This window comes from Oryx dammah, unplaced genomic scaffold (assembly GCF_014754425.2).
Source record: "Oryx dammah isolate SB20612 unplaced genomic scaffold, SCBI_Odam_1.1 HiC_scaffold_4, whole genome shotgun sequence".
Lineage (NCBI taxonomy): Eukaryota > Metazoa > Chordata > Mammalia > Artiodactyla > Bovidae > Oryx > Oryx dammah.
Window position 1 is genome coordinate 41,031,690 of NW_024070188.1, and position 27,102 is coordinate 41,058,791.

At 36.4% G+C, this 27,102-nt stretch overlaps 1 protein-coding gene across 1 annotated transcript; it reads right to left on the reverse strand.

Annotated features, from left to right (window-relative positions):
- Nucleotides 1-24,700: 24,700 nt before the first annotated feature.
- FUT9 (fucosyltransferase 9) lies at nt 24,701-26,771 on the reverse strand. The gene has a single exon (XM_040239152.1). The coding sequence runs from the start codon at nt 26,767-26,769 to the stop codon at nt 25,690-25,692; it is 1,080 nt and encodes a 359-aa protein (XP_040095086.1). The 5' UTR covers nt 26,770-26,771; the 3' UTR covers nt 24,701-25,689.
- Nucleotides 26,772-27,102: the final 331 nt, after the last annotated feature.

Genomic DNA, 27,102 nt, shown 5'->3' on the forward strand with positions numbered 1-27,102 from the left:
TGTGTTTCCTTGCTAATTTTCTGTTTAGTTGATCTATCCATAGATGTGAGTGGGGTATTAAAGTCTCCCATTATTATTGTGTTACTGTTAATTTCCCCTTTCATACTTGTTAGCATTTGCCTTGCATATTGCAGTGCTCCTATGTTGGTTGCATATATGTTTATAATTGTTATATCTTCTTGTTGGGTTGATCCTTTGATCATTATGTAATGTCCTTCTTTGTCTCTTTTCATGGCCTTATTTCAAAGTCTATTTTATATGATATGAGTATTGCTACTCCTGCTTTATTTTGGTCTCCATTTGCATAAAATATATTTTTCCAACCCTTCAATTTCAGTCTGTATGTGTCCCTTGTTTTGAGATGGTTGTCTTGTAGACAGCATATATAGGGGTCTTGATTTTGTATCCATTCAGCCAGTCTTTATCTTTTGGTTGGGACATTCAACCCATTTACATTTAAGGTAATCATTGATAAGTATGATCCTGTTGCCATTTGCTTTGCTGCTTTGGGGTCAAGTTTATACACCCTTTCTGTGTTTCTTGTCTAGAGAAGAGCCTTTAGCATTTGTTGGAGAGTTGGTTTGGTGGTGCTGAATTCTCTCAGCTTTTGCTTATCTGTAAAGATTTGATTTCTTCTTCATATTTGAATGAGATCCTTGCTGGGTACAGAAATCTGGGCTGTAGGGTTTTTTTTTTTTTTTTTTTTCATCACTTTAAGTATGTGCTCCATTCCCTCCTGGCCTGAAGAGTTTCTATTGAAAGATCAGCTGTTATCCTTATGGGAATCCCCTTGTGTATTATTTGTTGTTTTTCCCTTGCTGCTTTTAATATTTGTTCTTTGTGTTTGATCTTTGTTAATTTGATTAATATGTGTCTGGGGTGTTTTGCCTTGGGTTTATCCTGTTTGGGACTCTCTGGGTTTCTTGGACTTGGGTGATTATTTCCTTCCCTATTTTAGGGAAGTTTTCAACTATTATCTCCTCAAGTATTTTCTCATGGTCTTTCTTTTTGTCTTCTTCTTCTGGGACTCCTATGATTCGAATGTTGGGGCATTTAACATTGTTCCAGACGTCTCTGAGATTGTCCTCATTTCTTTTGATTCTTTTTTCTTTTTTCCTCTCTGCTTCATTTATTTCTACCATTTTATCTTCTACTTCACTTATCCTATCTTCTGCCTCCATTATTCTAATGTTGGTTCTCTCCAGAGTGTTTTTGATCTCATTTATTGCATTATTCATTATTGATTGACACTTTTTTATTTCTTCTCAGTCCTTGTTAAACCTTTCTTGCATCTTCTCAATCCTTGTCTTCAGGCTATTTATCTGTAACTTCATTTTATTTTCAAGATTTTGGATCATTTTCACTATCATTATTCAGAATTCTTTATCAGGTAGATTCCCTGTCTCTTCCTCTTTTGTTTGGTTTGGTGGGCATTTATCCTGTTCCTTTACCAGCTGGGTATTTCTCTGCCTTTTCATCTTGTTTATATTGCTGTGTTTGGGGTGGCCTTTCTGTATTCTGGCAGTTTGTGGAGTTCTCTTTATTGTGGAGGTTCCTCACTGTGGGTGGGGTTGGACAAGTGGCTTCTCAAGGTTTCCTGGATAGGGAAGCTTGTGTTGGTGTTCTGGTGGGTGAAGCTGGATTTCTTCTCTCTGAAGTGCAATGAAGTGTCCAGTAATGAGTTATGAGATGTCAGTTGGTTTGGTGTGACTTTGGGCAGCCTGTATATTGAAGCTCAGGGTTATGTTCCTCTGTTGCTTGAGAATTTGTGTGGTATGTCTTGCTCTGGAACTTGTTGGCCCTTGGGTGATGCTTGGTTTCAGTGTAGGTATGGAGGCATTTGATGAGCTCCTATCAGTTAATGTTCCCTGGAGTCAGGAATTCTCTTGTGTTGTCAGGATTTGGACTTAAGCTTCCTGCCTCTGGTTTTCAGTCGTATTCTTAAAGTAGCCTACTATGAGTAAGTAGCCCCATCTATACAGCACTGATGATACAACATCTAGGTTAAAGATGAAAAGTTCTCCCCAGTGAGGGACACCCAGAGAGGTTCACAGAGTTACATGGAGAAGAGAAGAGGAAGAAGGGAGATAGAGGTGACCAGGAGGAGAAGAGGGGGAATGAGAAGAGGGGGAATCAAAAGAGGAGAGAGCAAGCTAGCCAGTAATCACTTCCTTATGTGCTCCCCACAGTCTGGACCACTCATAGATATTCACGGAGTTATACAGAGAAGAGAAGAGGGAGGAAGGAGACAGAGGTGTCCAGGAGGATAAAGAGGGGAGTCAAAAGGAGAGAGACAGATCCAGCCAGTAATCAGTTCCATAAGTGTTCTCTACAGTCTGGAACACACAAAGAGATTGACAGAGTTGGGTAAAGAAGAGAAGGGGGAGGGAGGAGATAGAGGTGACCTAGTGGAGAAAAAAGAGAGTCCAAAGTGGGAGAGAACAGTCAAGCCAGTTATCTCGCTCCCAGGTAGAAATGGGTACTGAAGACTGAGTTCTTAAAGGTACAAAATTGATAACAAATACCAAAAAGCAAAGATTAAAAATCTAGAGTAGAGGTTGGATTCTCAAAAATACAATATTAAAGAAAAAAACAAAGTCACAAAAATTATTATATATATATATATATATATATAATGAAGTTTGGTTTAAAAAATAGGGTCTTTTTTTGCAAAGTAATAGTAGGTTATAAAAATGAAAATTAAAGGAGTAATAGAGGACTTAAAATTAAAAAAAAAATTTTAATTAAAAAAATGATAATAGTAAAATTATATCTAGGGCTTTCTCTGGTGTTGTTGTGGACAGTGTGGGGTCAATTCATTTTTAGATAGTTCCTTGATTCAGCTTATACTTCTCAAAATCTATAGGCCCCTTCCAATGTAGTTAGTGCTAATGGCAGGGTTTTAATCTATTGCACCTGTCACTTCCAATGCGGTTCCTTCTGTTTTAGCTTCTGTTTGCTGGTCTCTTCAGTGTCTAATTTCCGCCCTGACACAAGGGAGCGGTGGTGGATACTTTTTTAGGCTCACTTGTTCAGTAGAGCTGTGGGGAGGGAAGAACACTACAAACAAATAACACTGGCATGTGTTCACAGTGTCTTGGCCACACTGGGTTTGCCCCCACTCATGGCGCGTGTGCTTTCCCTGTCTACATTGCTTAGGCTCTAGGTTGCTCTGCCAGGAACTGTCTGAGGCCAGCCTTGGGTTGTATACACTTCCCAGGTCTAAGCTGCTCAGGTTCAGGTACTGGGGTACTCCACAAAGGTGCAGACTTGGTTGGGCCTGTTTTTTGTGCCCTTTCCAGGTCCAAGCAGCTCAGGTGACCAGGTGCTCGGCAAGCACGGTGGCTGTGACTTATTGCCTCCCCTGTCCCTGCTGCTCACTTTTCTGGGTGTACAACTGGTACACCTTCTCAGGTGTGCCGTATGTCTCTTCTGGGGAGCTGATTTCTGGCTGCGACCCTCCCGGCGGCTGTCACTCATCCAGAATCCCAATAAGTCTTGGTTAACAACGAAGCCTGCTTGCAGTTTGGTAGATAACGCCTCTCTGGGGCCACAATTGCCACTTTCCAGCTCTGGCTGCCCTCGCCTGCCTGTCTCTGGTGAGGAACTGGCCGGTCCACAGCCGTCTAGCTCTGCTTAGTCCTTTGTTCTGTGAGCGGGCCTGGTGGTGTCTCAGGTTAGAGCTTTTCACAGGATAGCTATCCTGCAGTCTGGTTTGCTATCTCAAGTTACTTCCCTCAGATTGCCCTCAGGGTATTCATGCCCGGTCCTTACTCTAAGCAATGCAGCCCGTGCCTCCCTGCCCAGCCCCTGCTTGCTAGTGGTGGATGTGGGTGTCTGCGCTGCTTCTCTGCTGGGAGTTACCGTTCGGCAAGCAATCTGAGGGTTTTAATTATTTATTTATTTTCCCTCCCAGTTATGTTGCCCTCTGTGGTTCCAAGGCTCACCACAGACTCGTGAGTGAAAGTGTTTCCTGGTGTTTGGAAACTTCTCCCTTTTTTAAGACTCCCTTCCCTATCTCTTTTGTCTTTATTTTTATCTTTTATATTTTTTTCCTACCTCCTTTTGAAGACAATGGGCTGCTTTTCTGGGTGCCTGATTTCCTCTGCCAGCATTCAGAAGTTGTTTTGTGGAATTTACTCAGTGTTAAAATGTTCTTTTGATGAATTTGTGGGGGGTGAGGGTGGGGAATTGTCTTCCCATCCTATTCCTCTGCCATCTTCTGTTCTCTCCCCTTTTGATTCCCCCCCTTCTCCTACTGATCACCTCTGTCTCCCTCCTCCCTCTTCTCCTCTCAGTGTAACTCAGTGAAACTTTCTGGGTGTCCCTCACTATGGAGAATCTTTTCTCCATTAACCTAGATGTTTTATCATCAGTGCTATATGGATGGAGAAGTCTTGAGGCTACTGTAAGAATAAGACTGAAAATCAGAGACAGGAGGTTTAAATCAAAAACCTGAGAAAACCAGACAACTCCTGACTCCAGGGAACATTAATCAATAGGAGCTCATCAAATGCCTCCTTACCTACACTGAAACCAAACACCACCCAAGAGCCAACAAGTTCCAGAACAAGAAATACCACACAATTCTCTAACAATGCAGGAACATAGCCCTGAGCTTTAATATATAGGCTGCCCAAAGTCACACCAAACCCATAGACATCTCAAAACTCACTACTGGACACTTCATTGCACTCCAGAGAGAAGAAATCCAGCTCCACCCACCAGAACACTGACACAAGCATCCTTAACCAGGAAACCTTGAGAAGCCACTCGTCCAACCCCACCCACAGAGAGGAACTTGTACAATAAAGAGGAACCACAAACTGCCAAAGTACAGAAAGGCCACACCAAACAGCAATCTAAACAAGATGAAAAGGCAGAGAAATATTCAGCACATAAAGGAACATGATAAATGCCCACCAAACCAAACAAAAGAGGAGATAGGAAGTCTACCTGAAAAAAATATTCAAAATAATGACAATGAAAAATATTCAAATTCTTGAAAACAAAATGGAGTTACAGATAAATAGATTAGAGACAAGTATTGAGAAGATGAAAGAAAGGTTTAACAGGGACCTAGAAGAAATAAAAAAGTGTCAATCAATAATGAATAATGCAATAAATGAGATCAAAAACACTCTGGAGGGAACCAACAGTAGAATGACTGAGACAGAAGATAGGATAAGATAGGAGGTAGAAGATAGAATGGTGGAAATAAATAAAGCAGAGAGGAAAAAAGAAAAAAGAATTAAAAGAAATGAAGATAACCTCAGAGACCTCTGGAACAATGTCAAACACCCCAACAATTGAATCATAGGAGTCCCAGAAAAAGAAGATAAAAAGAAAGATCATGAGAAAATACTTGAGGAGATAATAGTTGAAAACATCCTTAAAATGGGGAAGAAAATAGCCACCCAATTCCAAGAAACCCAGAGAGTCCCAAACAGGATAAACCCAAGGCAAAACACCCCAGACACATATTAATCAAATTAACAAAGATCAAACACAAAGAACAAATATTAAAAGCAGCAAGGGAAAAACAACAAATAATACACAAGGGGATTCCCATAAGGATAACAGCTGATCTTTCAATAGAAACTCTCCAGGCCAGGAGGGAATGGCAGCACATACTTAAAGTGATGAAAAAAAAAAAGAAAACAACCCTACAGCCCAGATTACTGTATCCAGCAAGGATCTCATTCAAATATGAAGAAGAAATCAAATCTTTACAGATAAGCAAAAGCTGAGAGAATTCAGCACCACCAAACCAACTCTCCAACAAATGCTAAAGGCTCATCTCTAGACAGGAAACACAGAAAGGGTGTATAAACTTGAATCCAAAGCAACAAAGCAAATGGAACAGGATCATACTTATCAATAATTACCTTAAATGTAAATGGGTTGAATGTCCCAACCAAAAGACAAAGACTGGCTGAATGGATAAAAAAACAAGACCCCTATATATGCTGTCTACAAGAGACCACCTCAAAACAAGGGACACATACAGATTTAAATTGAAGGGTTGGAAAAATATATTTTATGCAAATGGAGACCAAAATAAAGCAGGAGTAGCAATACTCATATCATATAAAATAGACTTTGAAATAAGGCCATGAAAAGAGACAAAGAAGGAAACTGCATAATGATCAAAGGATCAATCCAACAAGAAGATATAACAATTATAAACATATATGCAACCAACATAAGAACACCACTATATGTAAGGCAAGTGCTAACAAGTATGAAAGGGGAAATTAACAGTAACACAACAATAATGGGAGACTTTAATACCCCACTCACATCTATGAGTAGATCAACTAAACAGAAAATTAGCAAGGAAACACAAACTTTAAATGATACAATAGACCAGTTAGACCTAATTGATATCTATAGGACATTTCACTCCACAACAAGGAATTTCACCTTTTCTCAAGTGCATGCGAAACCTTCTCCAGGATAGATCACATCCTGGGCCATAAATCTAGCCTTGTTAAATTCAAAAAAATTGAAATCATTCCAAGCATCTTTTCAGATCACAATGCAGTAAAATTAGAGGTAACTATAGGAAAAAAGCTATTAAAAATGTCAACATATAGAAGCTAAACACCATGCTTCTGAATAACCAACAAATCACAGAATAAATTAAAAAAATAAAAATATGCATAGAAACAAATGAAAATGAAAACACAACAACCCCAAACCTATTGGACTCAGTAAAACCAGTGCTAAGGGGAGGGTTCATAGCAATACAAGCTTACCTCCAGAAACAAGAAAATACTCAAATAAATAACCTAATTCTACACTTGAAGCAACTAGAAAAGGAAGAAATGAAGAACCCTAGGGTTAGTAGAAGGAAAGAAGTAATAAAAATTAGGGCAGAAATAAATGCAAAAGAAACAGAAGGGACCATAGCAAAAATCAACAAAGCTAAAAGCTGGTTCTCTGAGAAGATAAATCAAATAGACAAACCATTAGCCAGATTCATCAAGAAACAAAGGGAGAAGATCAAATCAACAAAATCAGAAATGAAAATGGAGAAATCAAAATAAGCAACACAGAAATACTAAGGATCATAAGAGACTACATCAGCAACTATATGCCAACTTGGAAGAAATAGACAAATTCTTAGAAAAGTATAACTTTCCCACACTGAACCAGGAAGAAATAGAAAATCTTAACAGACCCATCACGAACACAGAAATCGAAACTGTAATCAGAAATCTTCCAGCAAACAAAAGTGCAGGACCAGACGGCTTCACAGCTGAATTATACCAAAAATTTAGAGAAGGGCTAACACCTATCCTACTCAAACTCTTCCAGAAAACTGCAGAGGAAGGTAAATTTCCAAACTCATTCTATGAGTCGACCATCACCCTAATACCCAAACCAGACAAAGATGCCACACACAAAAAAGAAAACTACTGGCCAATAACACTGATGAACATAGATGCAAAAATCCTTAACAAAATCCTAGCAAACAGAATCCATCAACATATTAAAAAGATCATACATCATGACCAAGTGGGGTTTATCTCAGGGATGCAAGCATTCTTCAATATCCACAAATCAATCAATGTAATAGACCACATTAACAAATTGAAAGATAAAAACCATATGATTATCTCAATAGATGCAGAGAAAGCCTTTGACAAAATTCAACATCCATTTATGATAAAAACCCTCCAGAAAGCAGGAATAGAAAGAACATACCTCAACATAATAAAAGCTATATATTGCAAACCCACAACAAACATTATCCCCTATGGTGAAAAATTGAAAGCATTTCCCCTAAGGTCAGGAACAAGACAAGGGTGCCCACTCTCACTGCTACTACTCAACATAGTTTTGGAAGTTTTAGCCACAGCAATCAGAGAAGAAAAAGAAATAAAAGGAATCTAGATTGGAAAAGAAGAATAAAACTCTCACTGTTTGCAGATGACATGATACTCTACATAGAAAACCCTAAAAACTCCACCAGAAAATTACTAGAGCTAATCAATGAATATAGTAAAGTTGCAGGATATAAAATCAACACACAGAAATCCCTTGCATTCCTGTACACTAATAATGAGAAAATAGAAAGAGAAATTAAGGAAACAATTCCATTCATCATTGCAATGAAAAGAATAAAATACTTAGGAATATATCTAACAAAAGACCTATATATAGAAAACTATAAAACACTGATGAAAGAAATCAAAGAGGGCATATATAGATGGAGAAATATACCATGTTCATGGATCGGAAGAATCAATATAGTGAAAATGAGTATACTACCCAAAGCAATCTATAGATTCAATGCAATCCCTATCAAGCTACCAATGGTATTTCTCACAGAACTAGAACAAATAATTTCACAATTCATATGGAAATTCAAGAAACCTTGAATAGCCCAAAGCAATTTTGAGAAAGAAGAATGGAACTGGAGGAATCAACCTGTTTGACTTCAGGCTATACTACCAAGCTACAGTCATCAAGACAGTATGGTACTGACACAAAGACAGAAATAAAGATCAATGGAACAAAATAGAAAGCCCAGAGGTAAATCCACGCACCTATGGACAACTTATCTTTGACAAAGTAGACAAGAATATACAATGGAGAAAAGACAATCTCTTTAACATTGGTGCTGGGAAAAGTAGTCAACCACTTATGCTGGGGTCCAGCCCCGGTGGATCCAGGGTAATTCGAAGGGGAGATGGAATCGGCATCCTAGGAAAAAATTTATTTAACTACACATATAAAGAGATTAGAAATGAATAGTGTAGTAGGAAAATTAGTGGAGAAAAAGATGCTGAATAACTTGATTTATGTGGAATACAAATAAAACTCCAAGGCAAGGAATTTGCACCACCTACGTAGGCCACAGGTGTCTTTCCGTTTTCCTGAAGGAGCGGAGACACTGAGCCCTCCCCGGTCAGATCTGAGAAGCCCAGGCAAAATTAGCAGGCTTGGCGAGTACCCACGCTACAGATGGGAATTCAGCCAGAAAAACAGAGAACAAGAAAGAAACAACACGAGGGAATCAGTCTTTCCAGAAACTGATCCGTTTTCTTTATTTTCAGGTTTGCTTATATACTTTTTGTTACACATAGAGACAAATGGAAATTTTAAAGTCACGCGGGGGTCAGCAGTCCTGACCTTTATCAAAATTAGGTGCTTCATATAAATGTATATAAAAAGGTCTTAGGGGTTTTACATCATCTTCTGGCCAGGGGGCCTACTAACATTTTATGATCCTTTCTTTCTGATTACAGTCAGTCAACCAAAAACTTATTTTCCAGGGATGATTTTTCTTAAACCAGGCACCACCCTCTGAAGGTACCAGATAAAGTTGCATTCCTATAGGGTGAGGGTGTAGTGGGTTACAATTAAGAAAAGAATTTACTTAGCCTAAGGCTTAACATGATTAATCTTAAAGGTTAATACTTATTTCTCCTATATGTTAGTTATATTCATTATAAGGGCAGGGAATATGGAGATTTAGCAGCAAATATTAGCTCAACAAATGAAAAACCCTTCACCAACATGATTTTTATCTTTAGAAAAACCCAATGCTAACTAAGACTTTCAAAATACTCCAAACTCTCTGTACTGTTTATGGCTGAGAGGTTGTAAACAATCATGTACATAGTAGCAAGAGTGTGGATAATCCTGTTACACAAGCTAGTCTGCCAGCAGAGAGGTTTGACCTGAGACACCCTTGTCATGCCCAGGAATTTTTATTAACTGGAGCTGTAGGTTAACTCCTTCTCCGAGAGAGGTGGGGGACAGCTCCTCGTAAACTCAGAGGTGTAGGTGAGAGCATAAAGCAGTAAAGTAGGCAGACTCTGGTTTTGGGGGTAGATGCTCGGGAACAGGGGGTTTCCTGAGGCTCGATCTCGCCTTTGCGTATGCTGGAGCCTCCTTCCTCATGACCTTTGCCACGGGCGGAGTTCCTCACGCTGGCTCCCGGCACACTTGTAAAAGAATGAAACTAGAACACTTTCTAACACCATACACAACAATAAACTCAAAATGGATTAAAGATCTAAATGTAAGACCAGAAACTATAAAACTCCTAGAGGAGAACATAGGCAAAACACTTTCTGACATAAATCACAGCAGGATCCTCTATGACCCACCTCTCAGAGTAATGGAAATAAAAGCAAAAATAAACAAATGGGACCTAGTTAAAATTAAAAGATTTTGCACAACAAAGGAAACTATAAGCAAGGGGAAAAGACAGCCTTCAGAATGGGAGAAAATAATAACAAATGAAGCAACTGACAAAGAATTAATCTCAAAAATGTACAAGCAATTCCTGCAGCTCAATTCCAGAAAAATAAACAACCCCATCAAAAAATGGGCCAAAGAACTAAACAGACATTTCTCCAAAGAAGATGTACAGATGGCTAACAAACACATGAAAAGATGCTCAACATCCCTCATTATCAGAGAAATGCAAATCAAAACCACAATGAGATACCATTTCACACCAGTCAGAATGGCTGCTATCCAAAAGTCTATAAGCAATAAATTCTGGAGAGGGTGTGGAGAAAAGTGAACCCTCTTACACTGTTGGTGGGAATGCAAACTAGTATAGCCACTATGGAGAACAATGTGGAGAATGTTTTTTTCCTTAAAAAAACTGGAATGTGACCCAGCAATCCCACTGCTGGGCATACACATCGAGGAAACCAGAATTGAAAGAGACACATGTACCCCAATGTTCATTGCAGCACTGTTCATAATAGCCAAGATATGAAAGCAACCTAGATATCCATCGGCAGAAGAATGGATAAGAAAGCTGTGGTACATATACACAATGGAGTATTACTCAGCCATTAAAAAGAATACATTTGAATCAGTTCTAATGAGTTGGGTGAAACTGGAGCCTATTATACAGAGTGAGGTAAGCCAGAAAGAAAAATACCAATACAGTATACTAACACATATATATACGGAATTTAGAAAGATGGTAAGGATGACCCTATATGTGAGACAGCATAAGAGACACAAATGTATAGAACAGTGTTTTGGACTCTGTGGGAGAAGGCAAGGGTGGGATGATTTGAGAGAATAGCATTGAAATATGTATATTATCATATGTGAAACAGATCGCCAGTCCAGGTTCAATTCATGAGACAAGGTGCTCAGGGCTGGTGCCCTGGGAAGACCCTGAGGGATGGGATGGGGATGGAGCTGGGAGGGAGGGTCAGGATGGGGAACACATGTACATCCATGGTGGATTCATGTCAATGTATGGCAAAAACCACTACAATATTGTAAAGTAATTAACCTCCAATTAAAATAATTAAATTAAAAAGAAAAAAGAATATACTAAAACAAAACAAAACAAAACAAAACAAAAAAGTCTCCTTATTTGCCAAATGACCCCTCAGGAGAATAATCACTCCTGGTGAGGAGTTACAGCTACTAAAATCTGGACAAGTCTTCCAGGCTCCACAGATAATCATCATATTGCCTCATCTTCACGGTAGGTTCTGCCCTAGGGTAGGCAAGTTCTATTCTGGTTTCCACAAAACCCTGCATATCTCACTGCTTACACCTCCCCTGGGAGATACAAGGCTGTAATTAAACTAAATTATGTTTTTTCCTCTGTACTTCACATGTACTCTGTGCATATCACTCAGTTCCCTTTCCTGTCATTCATGTCCTTCTCTTCCTAAGACCTGCCTTTCCACATTAAACGACATTCTTTTCTGTAGCCTTTCTTCATTTTCTTCTGTGCATTTCTCCCTCCTCTGAATGCAGTTTCTCCCCTAAGGGTATGAGTTATCTGAGGATAAATTATGGAATATGAAAGAGAAGAATTTGTGTCTTATTTATCTGTCCTCCACTAAGAGACAAAAGGTTCCTGCATCCAGGAAGCACTAAATAAATGTTTGTTGAATGAATAACTCACTGTTTTGTTAAAGAAGATGGTGATCTTCTTTCATATAGAAAGATATTGCTTCCTTATTTTCCATTTTGAAGTTACTATAAATTTATCACTAAAGAATTTAACGAAATTATATGCTTCCTAAAAGTACCTGTTTCTTTGAACATATAATTTCTTGAAGCATTATGACATATACATGGGCTGTTTGCTAGTTAACATTTTGCTTTCATTTATTTTTCTGAAAATGAGCTTTTCTTTTTCTTTACAACTGATTTTTTTAAAAAATTAAAATTTGTTTAGTTGTATCACATAATTCAGTTTTGTCTATCCATATTGACATTTTCATTAATTTTAGAACCTGTAGGAAGATAGTTCTATACCAATTGATATTAAACTGAGAATAAATGCCCTTAATTTTTGCTCAATTTTCCTTATGGTTCATTTGTTTCCTATGTATTATTTTATTAACCCAGAACAAAACAAGTTATAGGAACATTCTCCAAGGAATGCTCTATTGCTTTCAGGTATTCCCTGAAAATAAAAAGTTGATTTACTTTTTCCAAAATAAATTTTGGAAACTTTATGGTCTACCTTGCTCTGGAAAATTCATAATTCACAGCAACACCAAGGTTAGTAAGGAATTCTTTAAGATCAATCAATGAATCATTGCTTCAGCCTCATTTAACCCAGTGTTTCTAACCAGTAGAACTTAGTGGTTAAGCATTGAAACCTGGGTTTAATAGCTTGGCCTCAAATTTCAACTCTATCTCTTTGCAAATGTGTCAACTTGAGTGAGTGTCCCAACTTTTTGGCTGGGAAAAATAGAGGTAATGTTAGAACTGGTAGAGTGCTATAAAGATTAAATGAAAAAAACATGTGAAGTACTTAGAATATTGCCTGGATTATTGAAAGCCTTTGATATATATTTATTACTATTATCATTTATATTTGACCACAGAATTTACAAGAACTACTGGGATCACTACAGGATCTGTTACAGAGATTTTGGGAGGATTGTTATAGACGTATTTGATGCAGTAGCCACTCATGGGATGTCTGCCTAGATAAATTACTTTTTATCTCTGAGTGCTTGCCTACCTGGAGAAGGGATAGCGAAGCTAAGTAAGAATGGCCAGTTAATACCTGTATGTGGTTGAATCCAAGTTGTAGAGTTTGGACTGAGGAGTTTTCATTTCCCTCCATGTTTGCTGAAATATACTATCTGCCCAAAGACAAGAAAGAAGCAAGAAACTAAGAGAAAGAAAAAACACTCCCTCCTCCCCACACACAGTAGAGATATACAAATATACACATGAGCACACAAAACACAGACCCACACATTGAGATATATATGCAGGCACCCAAAATCACACAAGATCTACTCACCCTGTAGAGTACTGTTGAGGTTCATGTCATTTTTTGATTTGGTATTTTTAATGAATGTATAAGCTGCAAGATTTATTTATTTAGCTTTTAAATTTTATTTCAACGTATTCAGGGAATCTAGATGATAATGTAAGTGGAAAGAAATTTCCTCGAATGAATGATTTTGAATGTGAGCATTATAAATAACCAGCAGTAAGTATTGCACATTTAAATTGAATTCTTTTTATTTTAAATATTCACAGTACAGAGTTCATTAGGCCTGAATAGAACATCATTATTTACACATCCAAGGAATAATTCTAGTGGTAAATCAGTGAAGTACTTACACTGAATATAAGAAATATGATTGAAGAGATTTCTGCTTACATATACAGGCTCAAATCTTTTATACATTTATTTCTGCCTGGGGATCATAGCACAGATTGAAGTCACTATTAATTCCTAAACAAAATTTCACAAAATTATAACTATAGCAATTACATCATATATTTATAAGCCCAGAAATACATCAATGGCAAGGAATCCAAATTATAATGGCATTTTTAAGGGAAGAAAATCTCAAATGACATCTCCAGTTTAATTTGTGGAAAACACAAGTTCTCCAAATAGCTGAATATACAGATCTTCAATGGCATTTTGTCTCTCATGGCTTATTAACATATTTGCTTAGCTGCCATAATGTGTTATGCTATTTACAGATTGAATCAATATAGGGAACAGTATGGTAGCAAACTAAGCCCAGATTGATGTTTGCTAAATGTCATAAACATACAACATCCTGGTCCGGGAAGTTGGCCTCCACATTGCTGGGACTTGTTACTCATCAGTTGGATTACTGCTTGACTCCAAGATGTAGCAAGACTCAGTTGCAAGATTTTCACTTGGAATAGTAGCTAGAGTCAGGTTTTCATACCACTATACTAACTTCACTGAAGCTGTTAAAATAATCTGAATGAACCAAATGTCTGTAAATAAATAAATAAATAAATAAATGTATAAATAGGATCCCCACTGTTTTAATAACATAGCAATGAAAGTATCTTCCAACAGTATAAATGTTACCTTGATGTTTAAGTTACCAAGTACTATGTTCTAGCCTTACCATATTATGGTAATAACTAATTTCATTGGGCTTGGGTGGTGGTTGTTGGTCCACATTTATGATCAGTTTAGAATTAAGCCTTTCAAAAAGCATATTTTCTGAAAAAAGAACATAAAAGCAAAAATAAAAATAAGACTTTGCTGAATGGAGTAATTTCTGCTCACATGGACTACTGCAAATTATCAACGTGCAGAGGCTTTGTCTTGCAGCCAAAATTCACATTTTTTCTTTACCCAAGTTACTGAGGAAAAGATTGGTTTTATCTTTTTTTCCTCCTACCAGTTACACTGATTGGCTGTCCACACTGTCTGGATGTTCTGTGTTATTGCCCAATTTAGTGTTGTGCAGATCAGGCTTCAAGTTTGTTTGTTTGTTTGTTTTTTTAAATAATCCCACTGGCAGTAGTACTGATTTTGGCAGTGTCAAAAAAAGACATACCATTCTTGATTGTAGAAGAAGCTGCCAGAATATTGTGTTCATAGTATGGAACAAATTGAGATGATTTTTTTTTATGCTTTATTATAGGAAAATGCTATACAGTAAATTGTATCATTTGCCAACAAGTGATTTTGTTATATTTTATTGCCAACAAGAAACTCCAAGAAGAAAATTGGGAGGAGTGGAATTTACCACAATACACTGCAAAGTTAGAAAATAAGCAAAGTAGCATTGTCTATGGGCTCATTCACACCGAGTAACATTTTCACTTCTAATGTTTAAAAAGGACTTTTGAAAGAACGTGGATCATGCACACAGAATGAGATGAAGCCTGTGGGTGAGCTATCAGGGTGACTCTCCCCAAAGCTGTGTGATTCACTAATGGCATGCATTTTTCACCCAATATAACAGAATCTTAATATTGTCATATAATTTCTAGCACATCTAATTTCAAGCATGCACTGGCTACTAAAATAAGATTTTAAAGAAAAGCTGATGTTTGATATAAAATAATCATGTTTTTTTCAAGTGTGGAAAAATACTCTACAAAAAAATAAGTAGAAAAGTGATTTCTGATCAATGTATGATTTTATCTACAAAATTCACATGATCGATTAGTGTGCTTACAACAACCCTATTGGGTCTGCATGGCAATAATACACATACAGAAAGTTAAGAGCCTTAAACAACTATTAGCACAATGCAATTAAATCCTTATCAGAAGTAACATGAACCTATAAACTGTACATTTGGCATTTAGGTTTCAGGGTGTTTTTGAGTTTGTTTAAATATGACAATACAATAGTTCAAAATCACATTACATGAATAAAATACACAGTTACCATCCAGATAGTTTATGTATTACTGACCCTTACAAGTCACGTATTGGCTAGAATTGGCACATTTTGTTTCAGCATGATAGTTTGACCTTCCTTACTTGAGTATATGTCATTTTATTTAAAGGTACACTTAAACTACATTAATAAAAAGATAGATATGGGTGAATTTTTATGTGTGTTCTTGACGATATTAGGTAAGAGAAAGTATATAGAATCCTTATTCTTCACCTGTACATCTCTGTTCTTGCTTTCTTCTTTAGCAGCTCTTTAGTTATTGCCTGTTAACTCTTTTCCCTTATGGCTCACTGACCATCTACATGACCACATGGAAGGGAGCAGGGAGAAAAGAAGAAAAATTCTAGATGAATATACTACAGCTCATGTCCTGTGCAGGCTAATTAAATCAGAATGTCTAATTAAAAAGTTAAAGTTTGTAAGAGTTTCTCAGAGGATGATAATGTAAAGTCCACTGAAATTGGTTGACAGATGAGAAATTTGTGGCTCAGAAAAGTTAGTGAATTATGCAATAGATTGTGTCAACTAGAGTTTGAGTTCTGATCCTTAAGTCACTGTTCCTTTCCTTGTTTTTTGTCATCATTTTTCTCCTTCCTGAGCTTTGTGAACTTCAGTCTACCTGCAGACTTGCCAGTTCTTTATTTTTTCCATTTAAAAACATTACACACAAGTTGTTTTGGATTCAGAATAAATCACAATATTCCAATGAAGATGGTAAATCTCAATAATTCCATTCAAATAATTTTGACCAGTTGCATTTCCTCCAGCAAACATTACTTCTTACTTTCATCTGACTCAAAATTTATAGAAAAACTTTACAGTGACTCCACTAACCTTGACTCCTACTGAACCTAACCTTAAAAAAAAAACAAAAGGAGAAAGATAAAAGAGCAGGGAGGGTCGAGAGGCGGGGGGAAGACACATGAATAGATATATTATTTGTGAAGGTTGCCATCATACTGATTGCTCTAGAGATTAAATTTTTATTTTAAGAGTAAAAAGACATGCTGCTATTTTCACATTTTTTTTTCTTCCCTCCCCCCCTCCCCCCCCCGTCTCTATTTCCAATGGATTCCACATAATTTGCTAATCTTCCAGGACAAGAGATTTTATTGATTTGAATGTAGAGCATCTACAAGCTAAAAGAGACTTTTTGTTTTGTTTTCTTGATGTTCTCTGTCCATGGATTCATTATGTTAAAAATATGTAAAATATGTGAGATATGTCATCTGTTATCTAAGAAGTGCACTGCTCCCAGTTTTATACAGACAACCAGATATTTTCAATTTGCTCAAGGGCTTTTGAAAACCAGTATATGAAAGGCCTGATCTTATTACAGTCCCTGGAGACACGAATCCTACATTGGATGACAGTGAGCTCTCTTGCAGCAAAATTGCCTTGGATGAGGATGGCATCTTCAGGACTGTATCATCCAAGGGACCAAAGGTGGCTAATGAGGCCCATCTGAGGTCAGGGGATGCACTGTTGTAACTCTGGCATATATTTCTTTCATAATGAGTAGTACTGGGTTGTTAATTTAGTCTGGGTACTGTTTCTGCCGAGGCTACTTTTCCATCTCCTGCACTCTCATTAATCAACATGGAATGCAGTCATGTGTAGAAAGCCACCACTGTTAATATACCTCTGTGTAGAAATTGCTTTTAAAATATTTCAGATAAAACTTACATTTTTCACAATGAGATTCAAGTAAGCTCTAACAACATATTTTATATATACACTTAATTCAAAAAATTGGTCGCCAGAGAACTCAGAAAAATGACTTAATTCAGTTTTTGAAATTTTCTAATGTTGTATCTGAAATGATAAATGTTTCTAATATTTTTTAAAGCAATGCAACTAAAAATGACTTAAAAATGCTATCTTGAATATCATTTTTTTACACATTAAAAAATTTCCTTAAGTCTAAGTTTTTGTTTTCTTATAGTACAACTTAGAAATTGTGCACACAAACTACTGAGATTATTCATGTCAAAACTCTTTTTATTATGCAACTAGCAATTAGAGGAGTCTTAAACACACTCTGGTTAAGAATTATTTTATTTCTGCACCACTAAACAAATATATTCCTGCTTATTGAATGTATACCCTAATATTTTTAAAGAATCTTTTAGCATTTTTAAAAAACTTTATGAAAAGAGACTTGATTCTGTTTCCTAACTTGTATCATAGCTAGTTCTGTGGCTAAACTACTGGACAACTGAAATGAGCAATTAAGTCAAGTTGTTGAATATTTCTAGGCCCCTTTCCTTACCAGTTAATGATCTCTGAGAAGCTTCCTGATGTTCCATTAACTGATTGAGCCATACCAGCTAAATTGACTATTAATTTATTGATTGTTCATAAGCATGGAGAGAAAACTAGGTCTGCTTTGGATTCCAATGATTTTAAGAAATGATGTATATGTTTAGTAATGCAAATAATGCCTATATACTATGACTGTCAGCTTCCCACACTCCATGCATTACAGAAGATGTGAATGCATGCTTCCACACTATACTTGTTTCACCTCTCCTAAAGATTATTCCTGTGGCTTCTTTAAATTTGCAACGATTCTTATACACTGTCTTCTTAACATTTTCAGAGTATCAGAAATGAGATTGTGGAAATAGTTTTGGATTCCCCACAATGATCTTTCATTATAGTGGTGGTGGTAGTTTAGTCACTAAGTCATATCTGATTCTATCTGACTGTAGCCCACTAGGCTCCTTTCTCCATGGAATTTTTTAGACAAGAATATTGGAGTTGATTGCCATTCCCTTCTCTAGGAGATCTTCTCAACCCAGGGATTGAACCAGTGTCCCCAGCACTGCAGGCAGTTTCTTTACTGCTGAGTCACCCAAACCATATTAACAGGACACCTTGTATAGTCACTTAAATATCATTTCATTTGTCCTCACACACAGAAAAAAAAAACATCAGGAATATGCTATCTCTACATGCATGTTACCTCCACATGCAAAATCTGAGGCTAAGAGAAGTCATATAACTTGCACATAGTGAATGGAAGAGCTAAGATTCAACTCTAAATCTGCAGTCATCAAAAATCCACATTCTGTACAATATAAACTTGTTTATTGTGTACATCACAAGACAGCTGTTATTTTGTAATGTAACTTTAAATGGCATAAGTCTACAAAAATGTTGAATCACTATATCGTACATCATCTACTATATGTATGCATGCATGCTATGTTGCTTCAGTCATGTCCGACTTTGTGACCCTATGGACTGTAGCCCACCAGGCTCCTCTGTCCATGGGATTCTCCAGGCAAGAATACTGGAGTGGGTTGCCATGCCCTCCTCCAGGAACTGAATGCAACCCAGGAATTGAAACCTCATCTCTTATTGTAAATCAATTTTCTATACTTCAATTAAAAAAAAATTATGTACTATACCTTGCTACTATTTTCCAGTTGCAAGTTACTTTCTATTAATCAAGAAAGGGCTTTGGAATATAAGAAAGCTTATCCTTTATGTGTCTCTTAAACACATATAGCAGATAAGCAGATCACAGAAGCTTAAATTTTTATGGCTATAAAGAATTTTAGTAATCAGATAGTCTAGTCCTTTCATTGCAAAATATAAACATGAAGTTATAACCCAGAAAGACAATGACAGGTTTTTCTCAAGATATATAACCTTTTCTTATCCTACTAATTCCTCCAGGCCAAGAATTGTTTGTCTTTGGTGTAGACTGGTGGCTTCCAGAGGTGGCATCACCTGTGGAGACCCTGCATGGAATAATTAGGCACAGACAATGCTTTGTATCTTGAAGTAAGGGAATTAATACTTTACTGACATATTTTAAAGATTCCAGGTGAACTCAAGAAAGGTGATAGCTCCTATCAACTGAGCAATAGAATACTTCCCATTTAACAGGTGGCTAAGAATCAGACTTCAAAATCAAGAGTGTATCAGAACTATCTGGAAGACATTTTATTTTATTTATTTGGAGAGATTTTAAAAATACAAATTTCAGCTCCCATCTCAGACTTAGAGAATCAGAAGCTCTGCATTATTCACACTTTTTCAAATGATTCTCATGAAGTTCCAAAAACATGTGTGTGCTGGAGAACCATTGTCTTATGATGGTTCACAAAATATAGCATGGAAGAATCTAACTTAGGACATGCATTAAAAGCATTTTTTAAACTTATATAAAGAGATTCCAATTGCATTAGCTGGGCCTAGGAATCAGTATTGTTCATAAATACCTCTGGTTTTTCTAAGTCAGGTGACCCAGGAACCAGGCTTCTCACTAATATTGACAAAGGCAGCTACTGTTTGAGAAGTTCTTTTAAAATTCTTCTTTAAAATATATTTAATTTAAGTCAAATGAATAAATATATATTAGCCATGAGTTTAAAAAATAGCTCAATTTTCCAGATGTATTCAACCTGGCTTACTCAAATTAGCTCCACTATTTTACTGCCACCTGGGAATTGACTATGCAGGTCCACTGCCTCACTGAAATTTTCGCATCAGTAAAAATTTTACATTATTCTGATAAGAATGTGGATAGTATAGAAAAATCTAAAATATTTTAAAATAATGCCCAATATATGGTTATTTTTCTTCAGGCAATTACGGTCTCAGGGAATAGTGAGTACATGAACTGCAAAGGAAGTAGGTAGAGAACTAAGAGGAGGAAGGAGTTAAAGAAGCAGGCTTAGTTAATTGAGCACTTGCTATATTCAAGCACTGGATTAGGGTTCTTTCCAAATATTAGATTAATAATCAGTTTTATACTTTAAATGCCTATTCAGAGAAATAAAAGGCAAATCTCTTGGAATATTTACCTTTAAAATATTATTTTATGATGGTCATTGGAATTGCATTTGCAAACACACACAAACATCAATTTAGATCTTAGATGAGAGAGTAACAGAGCTAAAAGGAACATTACAGACAGCAAGGTCCAGAGATGTTAAGTGGTCTTCTCAAATTATAGTTCATAGGACCAATAACCCAGCCTAGCATCACTCACACTTCTGATTTAGCAGGCAAAGTCTCACTTATGTTGTTGTTGTTGAGTTGCATGTGTGCTCAGTTGTGTCTGACTCTTTGCGACCCCATGGACTGTAGCCCACAAGGCTCCTCTGTCCATGGAATTTTCCAGGCAAGAATATTGGAGTGGTTCATTTATGCTGTAAACTGCTTATATAATGCTTATGGATATGAATTCATTCAATATGAATTACTGAGAGGAAGAAGACTTTTGGTAGTAGTGGAGCTTACCCATTTATAAAATGCTACAAAATCTCTAGATGAGAGACACCAGGAAAAAAAATACCATCTTAATTGACTGATGTTTGTGATATTAAAAAAAGTGCAGTTAGGGAGGAAAGAAAGATATTTCTCACAAGCATAGGTTGGGAGAAACTTGTTTTATATTCTGCTTGCACTTCATATTCTTCTTAGAACTAATTATTCTTCCTATTAGAAACAGGTAGTATGTTAATATTTGAATAGAATTTCAACATGTTCCAAGTTCTTAATCTTTCTTGCACTGTTACTTCTTTGGGGGTCATAGACTGCAGTAAGACTAGAAAGACCTTAAAATGTCTTTCTTTTGCATTCAGGCAGCAAATTGACCAATGAAATATCACCTCAGGTGATACCAAGAAGCTGGAAATCATCACATTAAAAAAAATATTTTGCGTGGCCTCTAATACAATCTGTTTATTCATTCACCAAATATTTGTTGAGACCCTCCTGTATATTAGGCACTGGGTTTATCTTTTAGATTCTAAAGTTTATTGTGTTTAACAGCTTGATTATTATTAATATATCAAGAAATTCCCTTAAACGAGATCAGAGTTTAAGGGCACTCAAAGATATGATAAACCACAAAGTCATAATGTAAGGATCTAAGCCTTGTTTTGGTAATTAAGTCATACAAAGACATTTTATGGATGATTATCTCAAGACTCGTGGAATCTAGTTTGAAAACAGGTAGGCAAAAAGATCTCAAAAGTATAGTTTCCAATTCTTTCCATATTTAACCTCCAACTGAAGACAGGAATTTAAAGGGTCAGCAAATAATTTCTAAATATTTGGTTAATTTATACCTCAAATGCTCTGAGCTTTCTAAGCCCTCACAACAGAAGGCATTTCTACACATTCTGGGATTATCAGAATTTATGTAGTAAATATATAATTTTTAAGTGGATAGTGGCTTCTTATTTAGATAATTATTTTCAGTTTGTACTTCATATTGTCAAATTTATGGCTGTGATAAACTATGACTGTCTTTTTTTTCCAGATATACCCTACTCCTGGATTTGGAGAATTAAGTACATGTTCTTATTAATATGGCCTATAATAATTAATATTTATATTTCTTTACTAGTAAGGCCTATAGTGAATAATATTTAAATATTTAGATAATTGAAAGTAAAATATTTTTTATATTTTTAAATAAAACATTTTGATTGGACTTTTTTTTTTTTTTTTTTTTAATATTCACAGTTTACCTCCTGGCAAGTTTGTTTTTATAACCAGCAGTTTTGCCAAATCTTTATCTTTCACCACGAGATATCCTTAAAAAGAATTGTAATCCACAGGATTATTAAAGAAGTAGCAGAGAAATAGTCACCATTTTGAGGGTTGCATTTCACTTAAAATGCAGTGAAAGCCTACTTCCTTCTGCTCAACTCCTAAGATACTTAAACCAGAAAGAATTTGTATTGGCCATATGTGTATATTTTTTTAAGTCAAACTGCTTCCACATAGAATATAACATTCTACAACTCCTAATAATACCAATAAGATATTCACATTTTAGAACTGAGATGTACTTCAGTGATAAGGTAAGAATATGATGAAAAAAGAACACAGAACTGAGGGAGATAGTACTCTGAAATTCTAATCTTGGCTATGTCAATATAGCTGTGGGGTGTTTGTGTGTGTGTATGTGTGTTTGTGTGTGTGTGTGTGTAGTATGTGAACATATATCTTAAATAAATATTATCTTTGAATTTAGTTACCTCATAAGTAGAATGAAGGGATTTGCTTGTAAACATTGCTATAATTTTTTCCAGTCCTAAAACTCACTGATCAATGGACCTAGAACTGAAGTTGACTCATTCATTTTTGGCACTTCAAATTAAGAAAACTTATTTTTTGGAGACTTGAGAATGGATTTTTAATATACAGATGTGCTACTTAGTCACTTAGTATTATTGCCTGAGCTTGAGCCATATTATCAGAATATAATTATAGTCTCAGACTGAGAAAGAGACCAAACTCGTAGTTGACAATAAGGGTACTGCCCTCAGGTTTCTTGGTTTTTTGAAATCATGAGCATCCACTGCAGTAAAGGCTTTTTATTGAATGCTTTTCTGCTTTTGAAGAAAGTAGATATTTCTAAATTTGTTAGTAATGCATTCTTTTTAGATCCCTACACTTTTTAGTAGGTCAAAAAGATAACAACATAAACATAAATGTTTGAATCTATTTGAACATGATGAAATAAATGAGGGTGGAAATCTTTCCTCATCTAGGAGGGCATCTACACAGACATGCAATTTCTGGATGCTATCCAGTTATAAGAGATAATATGACAGGCATCTTCCATTGGGTCAAATGAATAAACAAAGTTTGTGGCTCAGAAACGGGTCAAATAGCTATCAGTTGGAGAAATTTATTATCTTATTTTCATTAAATCAGCAGTGACTCATATAAATTTCATTCAGAGTGAAAGTGAAAGTGAAGTCGCTCAGTCGTGTCCGACTCTTTGAGACCCCATAGACTGTAGCCTCCCAGGCTCCTCTGTCCATGGGATTTTCCAGGCAATAGTACTAGAGTGGATTGCCATTTCCTTCTCCAGGGGATCTCGCAACCCAGGGCTCGAATCCGGGTCTCCCACATTGTAGACAGAGGCTTTACCGTCTGAGCCACCAGGGAAGTCCATATGTGCCTAAACATAAGACTCAAAGGAAGTTTTCCTTATCTCTTGACTTAATGGTAAGTTCTTTTAAGGCAATGATGGTACCTTGTTCATCTTTTCTCTGGTTAGGGCCTTGCCTGACACAAGGAGCCTGTTCAATCACTGGTAAAGGAATGAACCTGAAGATCAAACAGCCCTTCAACCAATGCAGTAATTTTCCTCTGTTCAAATCCTTCTAGTGGTACTGAGAGCTCCTTTCCTCACAGGCAGACTGGATTGTTGGACATAAACTCCTGCTTTCTGAATTCAAATTTGCCTCTCTGTCTAGCTTCCATTTGATGTAGAAAATTGTGGATTTGAGTTCCATTGATGTAGAGGACTATTAGAATAATTCACAAATAGACTCAAATAGATGTCATCATTACATTCTAACACTTTTGTTGGGTTTTTGGTCTGACTGGAATAAAGTCATTAAAGATTCTTCTGGGAAATGCTTTCTTTGAGAATCCTTAGAGTCCCATCTTTTCACACCTACTGTTCTCTGCTTATATCCAGCCCTAAAACTTATGGAGGAGAAACACTGTAGAGCAACTAAAAGTTCAGGGGTGAATTCTCTAAAAACTTAGTGTAATGAAAGTTTATTCAGGTTCTGTAAAACCCTGAGGGTGATGGTCATATTGCCGTTTATGGATAATTACAAAAATGGATATAAAACATCATCTCAAGTTAGCAACTCTAGACTAGAGCTGTCACTTTATTGGAATAAGCAAAGCTTTTCTGATGACATTAAATGTCATCCATTTATTAATTCAACAAATATGCATTGAGGTCTCATTTTGGGTTAGCATGTGTTCCCTATTGACTCCTTCATTATATTTAACATTTTATACTTAACACCTGGATGATAATTTTATTTAGCCAAGTTGCTCAGTAGTGTATGTCTCTTTATGTCCCCATGGACTATACAGTCCATGGAATTCTCTAGGCCAGAATACTAAAGTGGGTAGCCTTTCCCTTCTCCAGGGTATCATCCCAACCCAGGGATCAAACCCAGGTCTCCCACATTGCAGGCAGATTCTTTACCATCTGAGCCACCAGGGAAGCCCTAATTTTATTTAGGCTCTTTTAAATAATAGGACAAACATCTCAATTATTCAGTTTAGATGTCCATATGGTATAGGAAAATGTTTTAGACACTGGGCCTTTGGAAAAAAATATTTTAAATTGATATGTTAAAAACTGTACATAAATGTACCATTTATAAACATGACTTGTGTCTACACTTACCTTTTTCCTTTGTCATTTGATGAGATTATTTGTTTTATTATAATAATGAGTGTTAAGATCAGGAAGAAAACTATCTTAGCTTTTCTTAAGTGTTACTAGGATTATTTCCCAGGCACCAAAAATCGCCCCAAATTGGATATTTAAAAATACTTAAGTAATTTAGCTTAATATCATGAGAACAAGTGACTACATTTGCAAGTCAACTTAATGAAAATAAACGAGAAGCCTAATAGCTTCCTGAATAGAACAGTTCTGCTCCACTATCTGGCTTATTCACTACATGAATAATTCTGCATTCACAAATGTAACAAACAGGTGAAAAACAGATCAAATAGAGAAAGTTATACATTGTTCAACTTCAAGTCAAAGAGGTTAGAATTCAATTACAAATTGATTTTCCTTTGCTTCATTATGCCAACTGGGAACGAGAGATGATAATGTTTAATGAAAATATTTCATATTTGAAGATATGTGTCTTCATTTACCAAGTAGATGAAACAACTGATCAGTGTAGGAACAACAATCAAATTACAGTTACATTAGAGATAACAAAAAAATATGAAAAAAAGAGGTTTACAAATGATAAAGAATAATAAATTATTTTTTAGGTCACATAATTAGGTATATATAAGATAATTTAAAACCAAGTGGAGTGATTGCTGATGCTGCACTCTTAAAAATCTCCATCAAAATATACATGTCACCCGAGAGAGTGATACAAATAAATTATGACACAAAAGCAGAATAATGTCTCTTCTCATCCTTAAAACCTGGATAATATCTCATCAAAATGATTTGCCAAATGTGCAAATGATGGAAAACTTTAATTCCAAAACCATTTCTCTAAATTACCAACGGATTTATACTCTTGATGCCTTTTCACATGGTCACAAGCCAAGCATGCATGTGATTCCCAAAATCGAGGAAGATTTACTGTGAAATCTTTCCTCCAGTTAAAGTAACTAAGATATAATTTATTGTTTTTGTCTACTTCCTTCAGATACTTAGCTAGCTCACTTGGAGAGTTATAATCTTCCACATGAATGAATGAATCTGCTGGAATATAATTCTCATAGTTTTCCCTAGATGGCCCCAAAACAACAGGCACAGAGCCAGCCAGAAAAGCATTGTAGAGCTTTTCTGTGATATAATCTTTGTGGATTGAGTTTTCAAAGGAAAGATAAAATTTGCAAGTAGATATGGTAGGAATCAAATTTTTATCAGTCACGTATTCTCCAAATGCTTGCCCATAGGTATGGATTTCAATGCTTTTGCTTAGCTCATTGTAATACTTGACCCTGGCATGCTCAGGGTTCCAGTTACTTACGACCCAGCACACTAACTTCTCTTTGTTTGGCACTTCAAACACGAAGGGGTTTGTGCTTACGGTCAAGAAACCATAAGGCACTTGAATATCTGAGTCACGGCGATAAGTTAGAGTCAGGTTGAACAGGTGCTCAATGCCACTCTTCTGTGGTGTGTGAGTCGGTGATTCCAAATTCATCCAAATCCACTTCTGGAAGGGTGGCCTTGCCTGCTGAGGTAAATTGGTCAGATCCCAACTGATGTCTCGGTGGTGGATCAGAACTGCGTGAGACTTGTTGTACAGAGAACGGTCTGTCGTGAGATGGCATCCTTGGATGTTGAACATTGCTTGGCAAGATGTAAGGTCAAAGGTCTGCCCAAATGGCCACACCCAAATCAGAATAGTAGTTTCATTAAAATCACCAGTTTTGGTGGAGAAGAAATTTTTCATTTTCAGCACTGAGCTGGCTGACTCCATCGGGCTGAAGATCCAGCTGTTGGTGGGCTTGATGTAAATGAACAGACACACCATGAAGCAGGCCAGGATAATGCAGACAATTAAAAATGGGCGGAGAATTCCTTTGGATGCTGAGGTCATAATTTTTTCTGTGAAACAGAAAGGGAAAGATACAGGAGTAGGTAGAGGTAGGGGTGAAGAGTTAATCACAAATACATTTTGAGATAAATAGGTGGTACATCCTAAAATACACTTAATCACAAAATCAACTGAATTTTCTTTTTTCCAGTATTACCAAAAACTAAACATGGTGTCTGCTCAATAAAATCAAGTTGCAAACAGTACCTGTTTCCTAAACACTCACTCTCAACTAGGCTTGGTGCCAAGCACTTTGAACACATTACCTCTATCAATGAGGTTTTTTATCACCTCTTCTCTGCAGAATGAGGAAATTGAGGGCCAAAAATAGGTAGC

Bases quoted from the DNA above. Each gene is read 5' to 3' on its own strand.
- FUT9 (XM_040239152.1), bottom strand. From the start codon at position 26,769: ATGACCTCAGCATCCAAAGGAATTCTCCGCCCATTTTTAATTGTCTGC.